Consider the following 15481-nt stretch of genomic DNA (forward strand, 5'->3'; position numbering starts at 1 on the left):
TGCTAAGTGATCACTCAGATAAGATCTCATTTAAAGATTTCTAAAGGTGGAGATGGTCTTCCGGCTTAAAAAGCACACCGCTCTGCTGTCGCATGTAAATAAGAAAGTGTGTGGAGTGACAGGTTAAGTAAAAAAATAAGGGAGGAAAAACAGCAAAAAAAAAGAAGGATACATTTGAAATAAATAAGTAACCAAGTCTTTTTCGAGTTAAAATAAGAGAGCTCTTTCTCAGCTAGGCGATTTGCAACTCATCCAAATTCAGGAAATAACTCTTGGAAAAGAATAAACTTAGTTCTGAAAAACATGCGCGTCCACTAACATCCGAAAACACGTGGCGGGGGCGGGGCAATCGGGCGCAACAGCGTGCAAGACTCTAAGTCCCATCAGCCCATGCGGCAGCTAAGCCGGACTACTCAGGGAGAGTTGGTGCACTGGCTGCTGGGACTTGTAGTTTTCACTCCTGCGCCTCCCCGCGGGTTTGCGACGTTTAGCGACTATCGCGCCTGCGCCAGCGCCGGCTGAGAGGCTGGGGCCGTGGCGGCTCGTGCCGGGTGATGCTAGGCGGCTCCCTGGGCTCCAGGCTGTTGCGAGGTGTGGGTGGGACTCGCGGGCAGTTCGGGGCGCGGGGTGTCCGCGAAGGTGGCGCAGCCATGGCGGCGGGGGAGAGCATGGCTCAGCGGATGGTCTGGGTGGACTTGGAGGTGAGTCAGGTCGGTCAGGGGGAGAGGGGAGACGAGTGAGTTTTCTCGGGTGGGACCGAGTAGCCGAGCGTGTCCGGGGAGAGCAGCGGTATCTGGATCTCAGGTGTGGCAGGTGAGCGCCTCCCGGCTGCGGGCTGTGCGGGGCAAGTCGAGGGACCGGAGTCCTGCGGGTGTTGAAGACTGTTCCGGACTGTGGGGTTTCTTTTCCAAAGGGAGGTGTCATCTGTATGGCTTCCCTTAACCCCCCGTTCCGCCCAGATGTGGAGCTCCCTAACGCGGTGGTGGGCTTCGGGTCCCTGGGGTAGGGGGTGGACACAGCAGCTCCGCTAGACCCCACTTCCCTAGCCTCACGGGACCATGTTAGAGCCAGATGGGACTCCGGAGATGACTCAGCCTTGCCCCACATTCCATAAAGGAGAAAACTGAGGCCCAGAGAGAGAGAGGATTCAGCTCGTTCAAGGTCGTGCAGTTAGTGAGGGTCGAAGCTGGGGCTACAACCCAGTTCTGATCCCTTTAGGTTTTCCATACTCAGCCAAACATTCCCTTCTCCCTTGAGCCTCAGTTTTCTCCTGTTTGAAACGGGGATAATAACATTCGATTATGATGAATATCAAGTGCTGTAATTAATATGAAAACTTTGTAAACTCTGCAGAGATGTAGTGAAGTTAGTTGTCTAACTCTTCCAAAATTGAATGCTGTCAGCACTCAATTTTGCTAACTTTGCATATACCCCAGAGTAGGACCGTGACGCTTGACATGTAGCCCGCCCTTGGTAAATGGTTATTGAATAAACAGCCCATACTGAGTGCCTTGAGGACTTGCTCAAGGAGCAGTATTGTCTCTTCTATCCTGGCTGTGGAATATAAGTTAAATGTGCTTGAGGGATGTCCTATTAAATAAACTTGGGTGCAGTAGGCTATAAAGACGGTTTTGTGTGTGTATATATATTTTTTGCTATATGTATGTATATGTATATTTTTTATTGCAGATGACAGGATTGGACATTGAGAAGGACCAGATTATTGAGATGGCCTGTCTGATAACTGACTCTGATCTCAACATTTTGGCTGAAGTAGGTGATGCCTTGTAATACAGCCATACTGTTTATAGTGTATTGGAAATCTAAAGATTGTCTCTCCCCACCCCCCTCATCTCTTTATTAAAAAAATAAAACTGATATAGATTAAGGTCCAAAATAACGTTCTAGGTCCTGGTGGGCTTGGTACTAGAACCAAAGTAATCAATCTCAGAGTCTAGTATTTTTCAATAGTTATGGCAAAAATTCGGGGGCTTCCCTGGTGGCTCAGAGGTTAAAGCGTCTGCCTGCAGTGCAGGAGACCTGGGTTCGATCCCTGAGTCAGGAAGATCCCCTGGAGAAGGAAATGGCAACCCACTCCAGTATGCTTGCCTGGAGAATCCCATGGACGGAGGAGCCTTGTGGGCTACAGTCCATGGGGTCGCAAAGAGTCGGACACGACTGAGCAACTTCACTTCACTTCTTTAGTGCCTGCCAGGCACAATTCTAAGTGCTTTACATGTATTCACTCTTGATCGTTACAGCAACTATAAGGTAAGTACTGTTATACTCATTTTATGGAGAGAGAAGTTTTGGTACAGAGTTGTTGAGTAATTTGCCAAGGCCACCTGGCTAGTTATTGGGCAAGCCAAGAGTTTAACCAGGCAGTCTGAGGAAAGGGCTCCCAACCAATAAGACAACCAACTACAGTCACGCCAGGATCGGTGACTCATGCCAAAGTTGACTTCTTTGTATCATAACCTGAGCTTTAACTCGACTTCATATATCCAGTTTCAACCAGGGCATGTGATTCATCTAGATCATTATTAAGATTTTAGAATTTCTGTTGATACAGAGCCATGAGCTATCCTGTTGACATAAGGGGCATGGTTAACGTTTTAACATGCTGCTTTTAACTGAACATTAAGCAAAACAAATAAAACACACCTGTTTCCGGTTGCCTTTCAGACACTCACAAAGCATTTAATAAGTATATGACAGCATCTGATTGGTAGAGGGTGAAGTTCCGGGCCTTTGTCGTACTGTCAGCTGTATTTGAGGCAGTGAGGAACTCCAGAGTAGGAACAGGAGTTTAACTAACACAGGTTTGTTAAAATAAGTTTCCGGAGGGTCTGATTGATGTGTTACTGGCACTAGATACATTTCACAGATCTAACCTTAAGACTTCCACTTATTTTCTTGGTGAGGTAAGGGCGAAGGAGCCATTTTAGATGAATTGTTACTTTTGTGGAGTAGGAGGCAGACATTCGGATACTTCAGATATACCTCCTGGTATATCAGCTGTGAGAGAATCATGATACTTTGTATTTCTCATAGTAGCAACTACCTCTTTTTTTTTTCTTAAACAAATAAACATCCACTCCCACCCCTCCGGACACCACAACGTTATATAAATCTTGAGTTTTAGGTTTGGTTGTTTTTTCCTGTCACTTGGAATTTTCTAGAGATGAATAGTGAAGAGAAGTGTCTTTATTCACCAACCTTACTTACTCTTGGCTGGAGAAGAGTTTTCCCCTCAGACTGTTGATATAATGTGAAATACTGACAGTTTAATGGACCAGTTACTTGATATGTACCCTGGAGGAAATTTGGGCCTGTAGTCTCACAGCTGCAGATGAGTGTGGCATTTGTAAATAGACCCAGTCGGATGAGGATAAGGATGTTAAAAAAAAAAATTGCTACGGGCCTGTTGGCACTGACGTGTCAGTTCTGTGGGAAATGTTTTATTTTTGTATACAAGCCTGGGGAAGACGTTTTATGTTAGAAGAGCAGACATCCCACCCCAGAAATTTTTCTGCAAGTAGCTCAGTGTGCCCTACGGTGATCTAGAGTAAGTTATATAGCCTTAAGTTGATAGATGTCGGCTTTTTCCACCATAGTCTTTTAGAATTGTGTTTTGTGATATGAGGTTTTTGGTTTTGTTAAAAAAAAAAAAGTGTTACCAAAACGAGGTCCTGGGGACTACCCTGGTGGTCCAGTGCTTAAGACTTCCTGCTTCCAGTGCAGGGTGGGGTGGTGGGGGTGTGTGTTCGATCCCTGGTCAGGGGACTAAGATCCCACATGTTCTGTAGCACAGCAAAAAAAAAAAAAAAAAAACCAACCAAAAAACAAGGTCCTACTGAATAGCACAGGGGACTATATTCAATGTCCTGAGATAAACCAGAATGGGCAAAGACATATGTGTAACTGAGTCAGTCTGCCGTACAGCAGAAATTAACACAAAACTGGAAATCCACTATACTTCAATTAAAAAAAAAAAAGTTATCAGAGCACATATTTTTGCTTCTTCATGGAGATTACCATCACCCGTTTTCTTGTTTGGCTGAAACTTGTAGCTGTCAGGCCTATTTTAGTCAAATTCTTTCCATTCCTCTCAGTAACTGCAAACTACTTTTACCACCTTAATACCTTGGATTTAGAGTCTTTTTTTCCCCCCTCAGTTCAAATATGTGTATCTATAATTTCTTTTATCCTGGTAACATCCCTGTGAGGGAAGGGGGAGGGGCGGGTTGTTATCTCCATCTCCCAGGAGGAGAGACTGGGAGGTGACTTGCTTTAATGCCACAGGGTGAGCTTCTCTGTCTGCTGGAGCTCTGACTGTCAGGTGATTGTTTAGTTAACTGGAGCTGAGAATTTCCGGGTCAGGTTTGTTTTTTTTTTTTAATCTTTCAGATGCCTCCAATTACTTTTTCAACTGTTAAAAGTGAAAATACTGTTAAAATTAAACAGTGTAGCTTTATGCAAAACATATGTATTGTGAGCTGTTGGTTTTTTCAACAGCTGTTCTTCTCTTGCCTGATCTTACTCCCCAACGTTTTTGTATTTTTGTAGCATTTTAGTATTTTGTATGCATATACAAATGTGTGCGTTTCTTTTAAACAAGTGTAAGTGAACTCTTAAGCATATATATACTGTTCTTCAATTTGCTTTTTGTTTTTTACTTGGCAAGATAGGAACTGTTGATAGTCAGTGGTTGGCAAGCCTTCTCTAAAAAAGATCAAATATTAAATATTTTAGGCTTAGATACCACATACCTCTCTGGCACATGTTTGTGTGTTTTACAACCCCCTTTACAAATGTAAAAATCGTTGTTAGCTTGCTGGCAATTAAAAGTGCCAGAAGCTGAGGCTATAGTTTGCCGACCCTTGATAGGTATCTATGTCCTTTATTTTAAAAAAAAATATTATTTTTAATTGGAGGCTAATTGCTTTACAATGTTGTGTTGGTCTCTGCCATACAGCAGTGTTCATCAGCCCTAAGTATAGATCTGTCCCCTCCCTCTTGAGCCTCCCTCCCACGCCCTGCCCCACCCCACCCTGTAGGCTGTGCAGAGCACCAGATCAGCTCCCTTTGTCATTCAGCGCTGCCCACTAGCTATCTGCTTTACACAGGTAACGGTTTTTCAGTGCTACTACTCTGAATTCGTCCCACCCTCACCTTCCCCTATTGTGTCCAGAGGTCTGTTCTCTATGTCTGTGTCTCTGTTCCTGCCCTGCAAGTAGATTCATCACTACCATTTTTCTAGATCCCATATGTATGCATTAACATACAATATTTGCATTTTCTCTTTCTGATTTACCTTACTCTGTATAACAGGCATTAATAGGCATTTCAGTTTTCAGTTGTGTACATGTGCATTGGTTATTTTTTTTATTGTCATAATGCTGGAGTGAATGAGGACCACTTTTAGAGTTAACAAAGCGCCCTCATCTTTTTTGCTTTCTCTGGTATATATATTTACTTCGTAAAGCAGCTTGAACTCCGAAACCAAGTGTATCCCCAGTGATTCTGGATGACTAACAGCTTTTCCTATCCACAGGGTCCTAACCTGATTATAAAACAGCCAGATGAGTTACTGGACAGCATGTCAGACTGGTGTAAGGAGCATCACGGGAAGGTAACATTACCACATGGTAGGATTGCCGCTTTGGGGATCAGTAACAAGCTTGTTGCCCCCACATCTGAGTCCTAGACCCTTGTTGGATGGTATTTTTAAAAGGGATAGACGAAGATTGCTTGGCAAGCCTGGGACACTGCTTGCTTGTTCTCTTTTCATCTTTGGGATCTCTCGAGACCATCTTCTCCTGAATCCTCTGTGTCGCCTCTCCTGCATTCAGTCTGTCACAAGTGCATTGCGGATTATCCAGTGTTGCTCAAGTCAGTCTTTTGGATAAGGTTAGACATCAACTTTCAGAAAAAGGAGACCACTGCTCTCCTCTCACTGGGTGTTTCTTCCCAGAGGTTCTATCCTTGGACCTTGAACACCATGTTTTCTGACCATGGGGGAGTGCTGTTAACCATCAGTAACATAACTTATTTGACTTGGATTCTTTAAAAAAAAAAAAAAAAAATCACTGCAAAGATGGCAGTTTCAGTTTGAACTTGAGGTCTGTAAACGGTCCAGCTCTGATTATATTTGCCCTCTTTAGAAGTGGAATTTCATATCTGGATGCCTTTGAAAACTGACTTCGTGTGTCTTGGTGGGGCTGGGGATTCTGTCTTGCAGTCTGGTCTAACCAAAGCAGTGAAGGAGAGTACAATGACACTGCAGCAGGCAGAGTATGAATTTCTCTCCTTTGTACGACAGCAGACTCCTCCAGGGCTCTGTCCACTTGCAGGTAAAATCCAGTCCTATGTCTGCCTTGTAGATAGTCTTCCATTGTAGCGGTTCAAGAGACTGTGGTTCCAGAAAGATCCACCCAGATCGTCATGTCTTCCACTTACCCCGATTTGGATTATGCCTCTTACTTTTGGGCTCAAATTTCCTTGTATAATTTATACATGAATATCAGGGAAAATGGCCTGAAACCTGACATGAGCTCTGGGATACCCAGATTAGCTCAATAACATTTTCCCACATATTTTTATTATGGGAAGATTTAAAATATACAGGAAAGTTGGATATAGTAGTTGTTAATTTTGTGCCATACTTATCTGTCTGATTTTTGTGGACCTGTGAAAGTAAATTGCAAGCATCATGACACTTAATTCCTAAATAATTCACCCAGAATTTCCTAAGAATAAGGACCAAAAGATCATTGTTACATTTAAGTAACCACAGGATCCTTGTCACATTTAAGATAATTAAAAATAATTCAGTAACATAGTCTGATATCGAGTCCATATCTAAAATGTCTGTTTTTCAGCCAGGATTTGGTCAAGACTCATGCATTTCATTTGGTTATTCTGTCTCTTTAGTCTCTTAATCAAAAACGTGTACCTGTCTTTTCCCCTTGTGACACTGACTTTTTAAAGAAATAGGCCAGTTCTGTTAGTATTTTGAAACAACTGTCATTGTCAAAGGGAGGTTAATGTCCAGTGGTGGTGTATTTGTAAATGTAAACTGGTATAGTTACTAACACTTTTCTTAAGTATTCATAAAAAGTTTTGACCTTAAGTACTAGAGCATGTATTGTATAAAATTTCCCCCTAGCCAGTGCAGTCTATTTCAAAGTTCTTACTAAAAATTTAGTGTTTTTTAAAATATAAATTACTGTGTGAAAACATGAATGTGGATATGCTTAAAACTGAAATTTGAATAAAGGCTTATCTACTTATATGATTCAGTTAAATTTTTAGTGTTAGTGGTGTGGATTTTATGATACTGGGAGAAAATTTGCACATCTGGTATTAGCTTAAAAAGTAACAGATTTGAGCATTACTTTAAGTGGAATGATAGATTCATCCTTTTGTCTAGAGTGCCATTTACAAATTTATTATGAGCTAAACTGACTAAACATGCTGAAATCTGCACTTATAATCTAATCAGATACACTCAAACCTAATTTAGAAGTTTTGAGATGCTTTTACAAATTGTTTGAATTTATAAAAAAAAAAATCATCTCCAGTTAAATACAGTCTATGAATTTTTATGTCCTCTTGTGTACCACTAGAAATACACAGATGTGGTATGCTTCGTGTCTTTCTAGGAAATTCAGTTCATGCAGATAAGAAGTTTCTTGACAAGTACATGCCCCAGTTCATGAAACATCTTCACTATAGGATAATTGATGTGAGCACTGTTAAAGAGCTGTGCAGGTAAGGGCTATATTTAGGATCCATTCAGTTGCCTCATTTAGCATGTTTTCCTTGAGAATTTGTACAGAGTAATTGAATAGAGCTATAGAACTGAGGGCGCCAAGTGGGTGTATAACTTCCTCATCCTATTCTTGCTTGAACTGGTGAGCCCTGGGGAAAGAATATAAAAAATCTTCCATATAAATTTCATTAATCCAGAGAATTTATTGAACACCCATCTCTGTGCTGCATATTGGCCAATGTGCTGGGAACATATAGGTGAAAAGCCCTTAAATGCTTAGAGTCTAGGGAACTGACAGATATGTTTAAAAAAAAAAGATCCACCTGGGGTGTGTACTGTGTGATGCTGTTGGTCAGGGAAAAGTGTGTGTAGAATTTTGCAGGCACAAGAGAAGGAGCACCCAACTGCAGGAGTGGGGAGGGTGGGGAGTTATTGGAAACTTCATGTAGAATATGGCTTTCAGTTGAGATTTAAGGAAGAGTGGACATTTTCCAGATGTTTAAGGTGAGGAGAGAGCATTCTAGAGAATGGGCAGAGGTACGAAGATATAGGGGAACAGGAAGGTAAGGGTGATACGATGAGATAATTCTGATTAGAATGTGGTAAGAATAGAGGGAGAAAGACTTGCACCATCTTGGAGAGAAGGAGCTAGGGAAATGGCAGTGGGTGGCAGAAGCCGTGTGGATGTAGCGTGTTTGAGAAGGTCAGTAGCAGGGCCTTGAGTGCTTGAATGGGGGCGTGAAGACAGGGAGGAGGTATAAAGCGTTTCTAGTTTGGGCAGCTTGGTGGGTGATGGAACTGTTCAAAGACAAAGGGGAACGTAAGAGGAAGAGTAGATTTGGCTGCTGGGGGAAGGGAGGTGTTGAGGATGGTGAGTGACCCTGTGTGTGGGGGGTTGGAGATGTCTGGTGGATTTTAGGTGGAGTTGTCCTGGATACCCATGACAGAAGCAAGGGAGAGGGCAGGGCTGGAGTGCACAGTTTGGGAATCTTACATAGTGATCTTGCCTGAAAAGAACCTATAGAATGAAGAGAGGTGAAGGAGGGAGATGGAGTCCCAGACAAGGTGGCAACTCCATAGTCACAACCCAAAGGCCTTTTTCAGTGTTATTACGTCACTTGAAGGATGTAATTATTCAGTGCATTTGAGACAGTTTCCTTTGAGAGTTGCGTTTTTGCTGTGTATAGACGCTGGTATCCTGAAGAATACGAATTTGCACCAAAGAAGGCTGCTTCTCACAGGTAAGTTTGGATCCTTTTAAGTGTTTGGCCATCTGACACATACATAACCCCTGAATTCCTGACTGTTTGAAATAATGTCACTTATCCCTTGGGGGAAAAGTAAAGGACAACTACATAGAGAGAACTTTCTTTTGCTAAGATTATCAGGAATTCTGGTCAGTTTTCTAACATTCCCTTATGAGATAATGTATGATCTTAACATCTTTATTGCTGCTTTGAAACTTGTGGATAACTTAGTCTGGAACGTATATGAAATGGTGTAATTTTTCCAGTAGTGAGCACTATTAATTTTCTTCCCAGCAAGCATATGGGCTTGTAACTATTTAAAATTTGAGCACTTTGTGTACAGTTGTACAAGGCAGTTAGCCTGATTTCGACACTTCTTAGTTTTTCAGATTCTTTTCTTTTTGTGTCTGCAACCTTAGGCCCAAGTACACAGGGAATTTAAAGATCTTGTGTATCTAGAGTCCTGTTTTACTTGTTGGCATTGTGGCCTTTCAGGAAGGACATAAGACGTGATGGGAGATGCAGCAGCTGGCTTCTAAGGGCAGCGTTTGTTTCCTCCATAAACTGAGTCCCTACTGTGTGCCAGGCACACTTCTAGCCAAACAGGAAGACCGAGTCCTTGCTCTAAAGAGCCTGGCATTCTGATATGTTTTTTTTATTGGGCGTCCGTGGACTACAGCACAATAATACAGGTCTGGAATACCTCATGCAGAACAGCTGGGGCTCAAGGTGTTATGGATTTCAGACTTTTCCAGGCTTTGGAAGGGGAGTAATGGCCCTAACGAGGTCTGGGGAAGCACTCACCTTCAAACAGGTGGCTGCTTCTACAGTGAAATGTACAGATATTCACACCATGTGGCATAACCAGTGACAGCCTCACATCAGGTGGGCCAGGTTTGGCCACAAAGTGGGCTATAGAAGGACTTTGGGTTTTCAGCTCTTTTTAAATTTCATTATTGTGGCTAAGATGTGGTGTCCTGTGATTTAACCAGAGGCTGTATTTTTGACAGCTTCAGCTCTCCACCATATACCTAAGACCTGGAAAGAAGGCAAAACTGTTGCCCTAATCACGACAGTAACTCATAAAACTCTCGCACTAAAGTTTGTGCAGTTTGATCTCTAGGAGTGGCCCTTGGCCCATCTTCAGAGCAAATTGATTTACTTGCCCGCTGTTCTAATAGTCTTGGGTACCTGATTTCTCAGACTGCAACACGTGAGAAACAGCATGTTAGAGAAGAGAGAAGGCTGTTAGAAGGAGGCAGGCGGCCCCTAATGATAGCACAGATCACCTCGAGAGGAGGGAGGGCCTCTGTGGTTAGGTGCTGTCTGCTCATGGGTGTTTATTATGATCGCTGAGTCACCAGTTATGCTTGAGTATGTGAATGTATTTTGTGCAGGACGTCATTAAGTATTGCACAGTGTCTCCCAAACTATATGCCATGTGCTGGGAATCCCACAAGTGTGATCGATTAAGTTTTAGAAATATCGTGTCTACCGTACAGCCTCCTCTGGGGAATTCAAAATACACATCAGTACTTTAAATACTTTACAAAAAACTTCAAAAGAGGAATTGTTTAATCTAGTTTCCCCTAAATTATTTGACCCTGGAACTACCCCCCGCCCCCGGCCCCCGGCCCCTGGCAGAACACTTCACTGTCTTATGGAGCAGCTTGGGAAACCTTTATCTGTTAAATTTTAGACATCTTTTTTTGAAATCAAACAGTTTTTTTTAAAAAAAAACAAGCACTTAAATTTGTTTTACTGAAGCATTCCACTTCTTGTTGATATCAGATAGTTACGTTTACAGTAGTACCGATTGTTCTTATTTATAAAAAGTTACACCTTTGAAGAATGGTGATCATCTCCTCTGACTTTTGGACATTTCAACTCAGCATGGTGTGTTTGCTTGTAGGGCACTTGATGACATTAGCGAAAGCATCAAAGAACTTCAGTTTTACCGAAATAACATCTTCAAGAAAAAAACAGATGAGAAGAAGAGGAAAATTATAGAAAATGGGGAAAATGAGAAGACTGTGAGTTGATGCCAGTTCTCACGCTGCCACCACGTAGTTCTCTGGAAGCAACTTCTGGTGGTTTTTTCTTTTTCCCTGGGCTCACGCTGTTTGCTTGGCCAATCACCTTCCTTCAGTTAACTTGCATCTCCAGATTTTTCAAGCAGACAGCACCTGAAAATTATTTTTCTCTTAACATGCTGTTTTCATTTATGACACAGCAACTCCTTTGTAAGTACCAGGTCACGTCCACCCCTTGGTACATACCTGTATTTGCTTTTAGACATTTCTTTTGTTTAAAAAAAATAATAATAAAGCTAGTTCTATTGAAATGCAATCCTTTTTGTACTATCGATTCTTTAGTAGTTTGATTGGAAAATGATGTGGTTTTTTTTTTTTTTTTTAGGTGGTGTGCCTAACGTTTATATTCTCATAGTGCCATTAGGAGTGAACTAAGTTTCAGTTCTGTTCAGTAGGAAGTGAACTTACTCTGTCTCACTTTACAAGTTAATAATAGAATAATTGGAGATCGATTCAGAGAAGCAAATTGGGCTCATGATTAGTAATAGTTACCTAACTAACAGAGCTCTGGAATAGCTACTCTTTACTCTATTCAAGGGTTACTGAATAGATACTATGTGCAAGGCAGTTAAGTTTTTAGAATGTAAATAACTGGCTGCCCTACGTATAATGGTCAGTAAATATTTGAGGAAGGATTTCGGATTGAATATCTTAACTCCTAAGTTTGTGTGTTTTAGAGTTCAGTAGTAAGGTGAGTCCTCAGTCAGAGGGCACGTTAGAGTCATCTGTCTATACAACAAATCTCCTTCAGACTGATGCCCCATGAAAGAAGGAATCAGAATTGGGAAGGGCCCACAGGTACCCCACCTCTCCTAGAGGACAGTGGACTAGAAGCCTTTTGTGGTGATCTTAGACTTCATCCTAACTCAATTACGTGGCCATTATATGAACATAGAGGTGTGATCCTCATAGAGTTACAGAGAGTTACAGGACTATCAACTGGAATTAATTATCTCATAATTTCTCTAAGTTATTTTACCTTATACAACAACCTATGAGTGGAGAGAGGCTTTAGTGGAACTTTTTCTAGATGAGGAAATGAAGACTTGGATTGACAAGCATTGCAAGTGTGAGTTCATGGAAACGTTAAAATCTGTTGACTTTTCTGACCAGTGCTCTTTCCATTTCTCAGAGTGGCTTAGGTATCACCTTCAGTGGATGGGAAGACAGAATTGTGTAGTAGTTAAGAACTGGGCACTTGAGTCAAATTCTGGGTTCATATCTAAGCTCTGTAACATACTGAGTGAGTTTGGCAAGTTTTCTAAGCCTCATTAGTGAGAGTTACAGTACCTAACTCAAAGAATTGTCGAGATTAAACTACATAGTACCCATGGTTTTGAGCTCAGCGCTTGGTCCACAGCGGGCACTTTGCCCCGACGGCTGATTGTGATGGTGATGGATTGACTCAGGCCAGGATCTCTGGGAAGGCTGCTCTGAGCTGTAGCTGTGGTGGCTGGGGCTTTATCTTAAGTCGGTGTTCACTTCATGCCCAGGACCGTGATGCTGAAGAGTGTGCACAGACCTCACTAACAGGGTGACCTTGACCTGGCCTAGCACTTCTAATTAAAGTTTGACAAGATGGTCTGTGTCTTTTCTTGGCTGTGAGGAATGTTATACATTCTAATGCAAGAATAGGTATGAAAACTCTAGGCTTGAGAAGGTTCAGGGGAAGCAGATACTACTCTTAATGCAGTGGGTTTCTCCCACCAAGCTGGCCTGTTTATTCATCAGGTTAACTGAGCCCTATCATTTAGTTTTCTTGAGACTCTTTTAACTCCTACTATTCATTTTAAATCTTCTGTCACATGAATGGCCAGCTTCCTAATTTAATCCTCTGCTCTGTATCTTAATTCTGTAACAGAACTCTCTTATTTCCTAATGGAGCATGTGTTAATTTTTTGTAAAATAATTGGCAGCCTGTGAGATAAGCAAGTCTGGTTCGATACAGGTCTGTGTGAAGACGTGATGGTTCAGTGATTAGTTCATTATTTATTAGTCTGCTTAAATATAAGAAATTTAAATTTGTAGTGCTGGTAACTGATTTCACAAGGGGTTCCTGAAGCTAGGAAGTAATTTCTGTGAAATGAACTGCAGTGCAAATCATCTTAAATATAACCAGCCTTAAAAATGATCAGTATGTTTGTTTAGCAGAGCTCGCCACTCCAGAGCTCCCGGGGCTCTTCATTTGGGGTTTCTTCTGTGTGTGCTATAATTATCCTAAAAGCTGTATTCTTAGGATCGTCCAGGTATGCTTCCCCTGCATTAAACTTGGGAGGTAAATGAATCAGTACGATGAAGATAGTCTTCAGTCAGTATTTCTTGAGGGCTCATGGTAATCTGGCCATTGTACTGAATGTGTGGGCAAAAGAGACCCCCTTTTCTGGTGCAGCTTAGCTATAGGAGACAAGAATGGAACTTGAGACCCCTGTGTTTTCTCATTTAAAATATAATGTATCCCTTTATTAATAAGCCAGCTGACAAGTTCATGGAGGAAATTGATAGTTTCCTTTGACACAACTGGTGTTCTTACATGTGTAAGCCTTAAAAAAAATGAGTAGTTATAGTGGTCAAGTGCAATTTTGTCATTAAATACATTTTGACATATTGATTGCCTTGTGATAGTGTGTGAAAGTGCTAGGTACACTCAGATGCCTGTCTTGAAAAATTAATAAGTAGCAAGGATAGTGGAAAGTTGCTTGTTGCAAGGATAAGCTGTATGTAGCAGATTGATGTAAAAGCTATTATCTTTTGTATCTATTGATGAATCAAAAGCTATTATGCTTTGTATCTATTGACAGATGCTGTGTATCTACTGTGAAAATTAATTGAATTTTAGTTGTTCCAGCAAAGTATTTTTAATTTTATGTGGTTCTTTTTTTTTTTCTTCTTCTTCTTTTTACCTTTTGACCCTCCCTTATGTGGTTCCTGATAAAACCATAGTGACCGTGGTGACGTAAATGAAGAGTTCCTCCCTAGTTGAGTATTTTCTATTGGGTAAAGACATACTTGGAATACACTAGGAGAAGAGACCTTAAATCAGCAAGATTGGTCACAAGACCAACTATATAGAGGTGATTGATATGTTAGCCTGGTGGTGATTTCTTTCCCTATATTTACACACACATGTGTTATGCACTATATTTACACACACACATACATATGTGTATATATATATATGAAATCATTAAGTTGTACACCTTAAATGTATCATTTCTACATGTCAGCAATATCTAAGTTGTTAATACACATGTTAAAAAGTCTGCAGAAAAGAAGGGATTAAAAGTTTTCATTCCACTAGAATACAGGCAGATGCAATAGTTGCTTTCATAACTGACTTGCCAAGTTGAATGCTTAGGACCTGAAACTTAACTTGGTCTTCAGGACGATTTAATAAGTTTAATTTGGCACCTGAGTTACAGTGGTATTCACTGGTAGTCTTTCATGGTGGCTCAGACGGTAAAGCGTCTGTCTACAATGTGGGAGACCTGGGTTCGATTCCTGGGTCGGGAAGATTCCCTGGAGAAGGAAATGGCAACCCACTCCAGTACTCACGCCTAGAAAATCCCATGGACAGAGGAGCCTGTGTCCATGGGCTCGCAAAGAGTCAGACACGACTGAGCGACTTCACTTCCCTTCAAGGTACCAAAACAGTCTCACGTTATGAACGAGCACTAGAAAAGAAGATTGGGGAGTGTGGAGCAAAAATATATTCTTGTGCAAATGAAAGCACACAGTCTGCGGGATCCTTGGGGGGGCCCATATAAGTTGCAGAATTTGGGTTGCACAGCATGAATGTACTTAATGCCATGGAACTGTGCACTTAAAAATGGCAAAAAATGGTACATTTTATGTAATGTATGTTTTGCCACAAAAAAAGATGCATAACTGACCATGACTCATTTTCAAAATGGGAGCCAACTTGGAGGAACTGAATCTGGGACCGTTGCATATTTCCTTGGGAGGAGCAACTTCCCTTTGTTTCCTTGATTTGGAATAGCAGGAAGTGGGCAGTTTAGGGTGTTTTTTGTTAGGTCAGCATCAGAGTGGTAGGAGGAATTGCTGGCTTTGTTTACAGACAAAGTAAATTTAACAAATTAATATTCTGTAGGAGCGTCTAGCTGCTTCCTTCTTCTCCCCAAATTTAGCCACATGAGTTGGGTGGGGGAGAGGTTTCTGAATTCCAAGTTAAGTGTACTTGTTGGTTAATCTAGGTTAATGGCCAGTCTAGGCTGTCCTGGAACCCAATCCCATTTTGTTTTTGTGGAAAAACTTTTTCCACTTTGCATTCCATCTCACCAGCTCACAATTCAAACTGAGCAATGGAATTCATCACTAGAGACTGTATCGTTTTATATTTTCACTTG

General features: G+C 41.5%; 1 protein-coding gene across 1 annotated transcript; it reads left to right on the forward strand.

Annotated features, from left to right (window-relative positions):
- Positions 1 to 462: 462 nt before the first annotated feature.
- On the forward strand, positions 463 to 11373 carry REXO2 (RNA exonuclease 2). The gene is made up of 7 exons (XM_043481937.1): positions 463 to 701; positions 1690 to 1773; positions 5558 to 5635; positions 6245 to 6356; positions 7668 to 7776; positions 8965 to 9018; positions 10937 to 11373. Exons 1-7 carry the CDS (start codon positions 555 to 557, stop codon positions 11064 to 11066), a joined length of 714 nt encoding a protein of 237 aa, XP_043337872.1. The 5' UTR covers positions 463 to 554; the 3' UTR covers positions 11067 to 11373.
- Positions 11374 to 15481: the final 4108 nt, after the last annotated feature.

The sequence above is a fragment of the Cervus canadensis genome, chromosome 11 (assembly GCF_019320065.1).
Source record: "Cervus canadensis isolate Bull #8, Minnesota chromosome 11, ASM1932006v1, whole genome shotgun sequence".
Lineage (NCBI taxonomy): Eukaryota > Metazoa > Chordata > Mammalia > Artiodactyla > Cervidae > Cervus > Cervus canadensis.

What these genes read in the sequence shown, in the direction of transcription:
- REXO2 (XM_043481937.1), top strand. Translation starts at nt 555, where the DNA reads ATGCTAGGCGGCTCCCTGGGCTCCAGGCTGTTGCGAGGTGTGGGTGGG. An exon ending in ATCTCAACATTTTGGCTGAA is followed by an intron (nt 1,774 to 5,557) that starts GTAGGTGATGCC and finishes TCCTATCCACAG; the next exon opens with GGTCCTAACCTGATTATAAA. An exon ending in AGGGCTCTGTCCACTTGCAG is followed by an intron (nt 6,357 to 7,667) that starts GTAAAATCCAGT and finishes GTGTCTTTCTAG; the next exon opens with GAAATTCAGTTCATGCAGAT.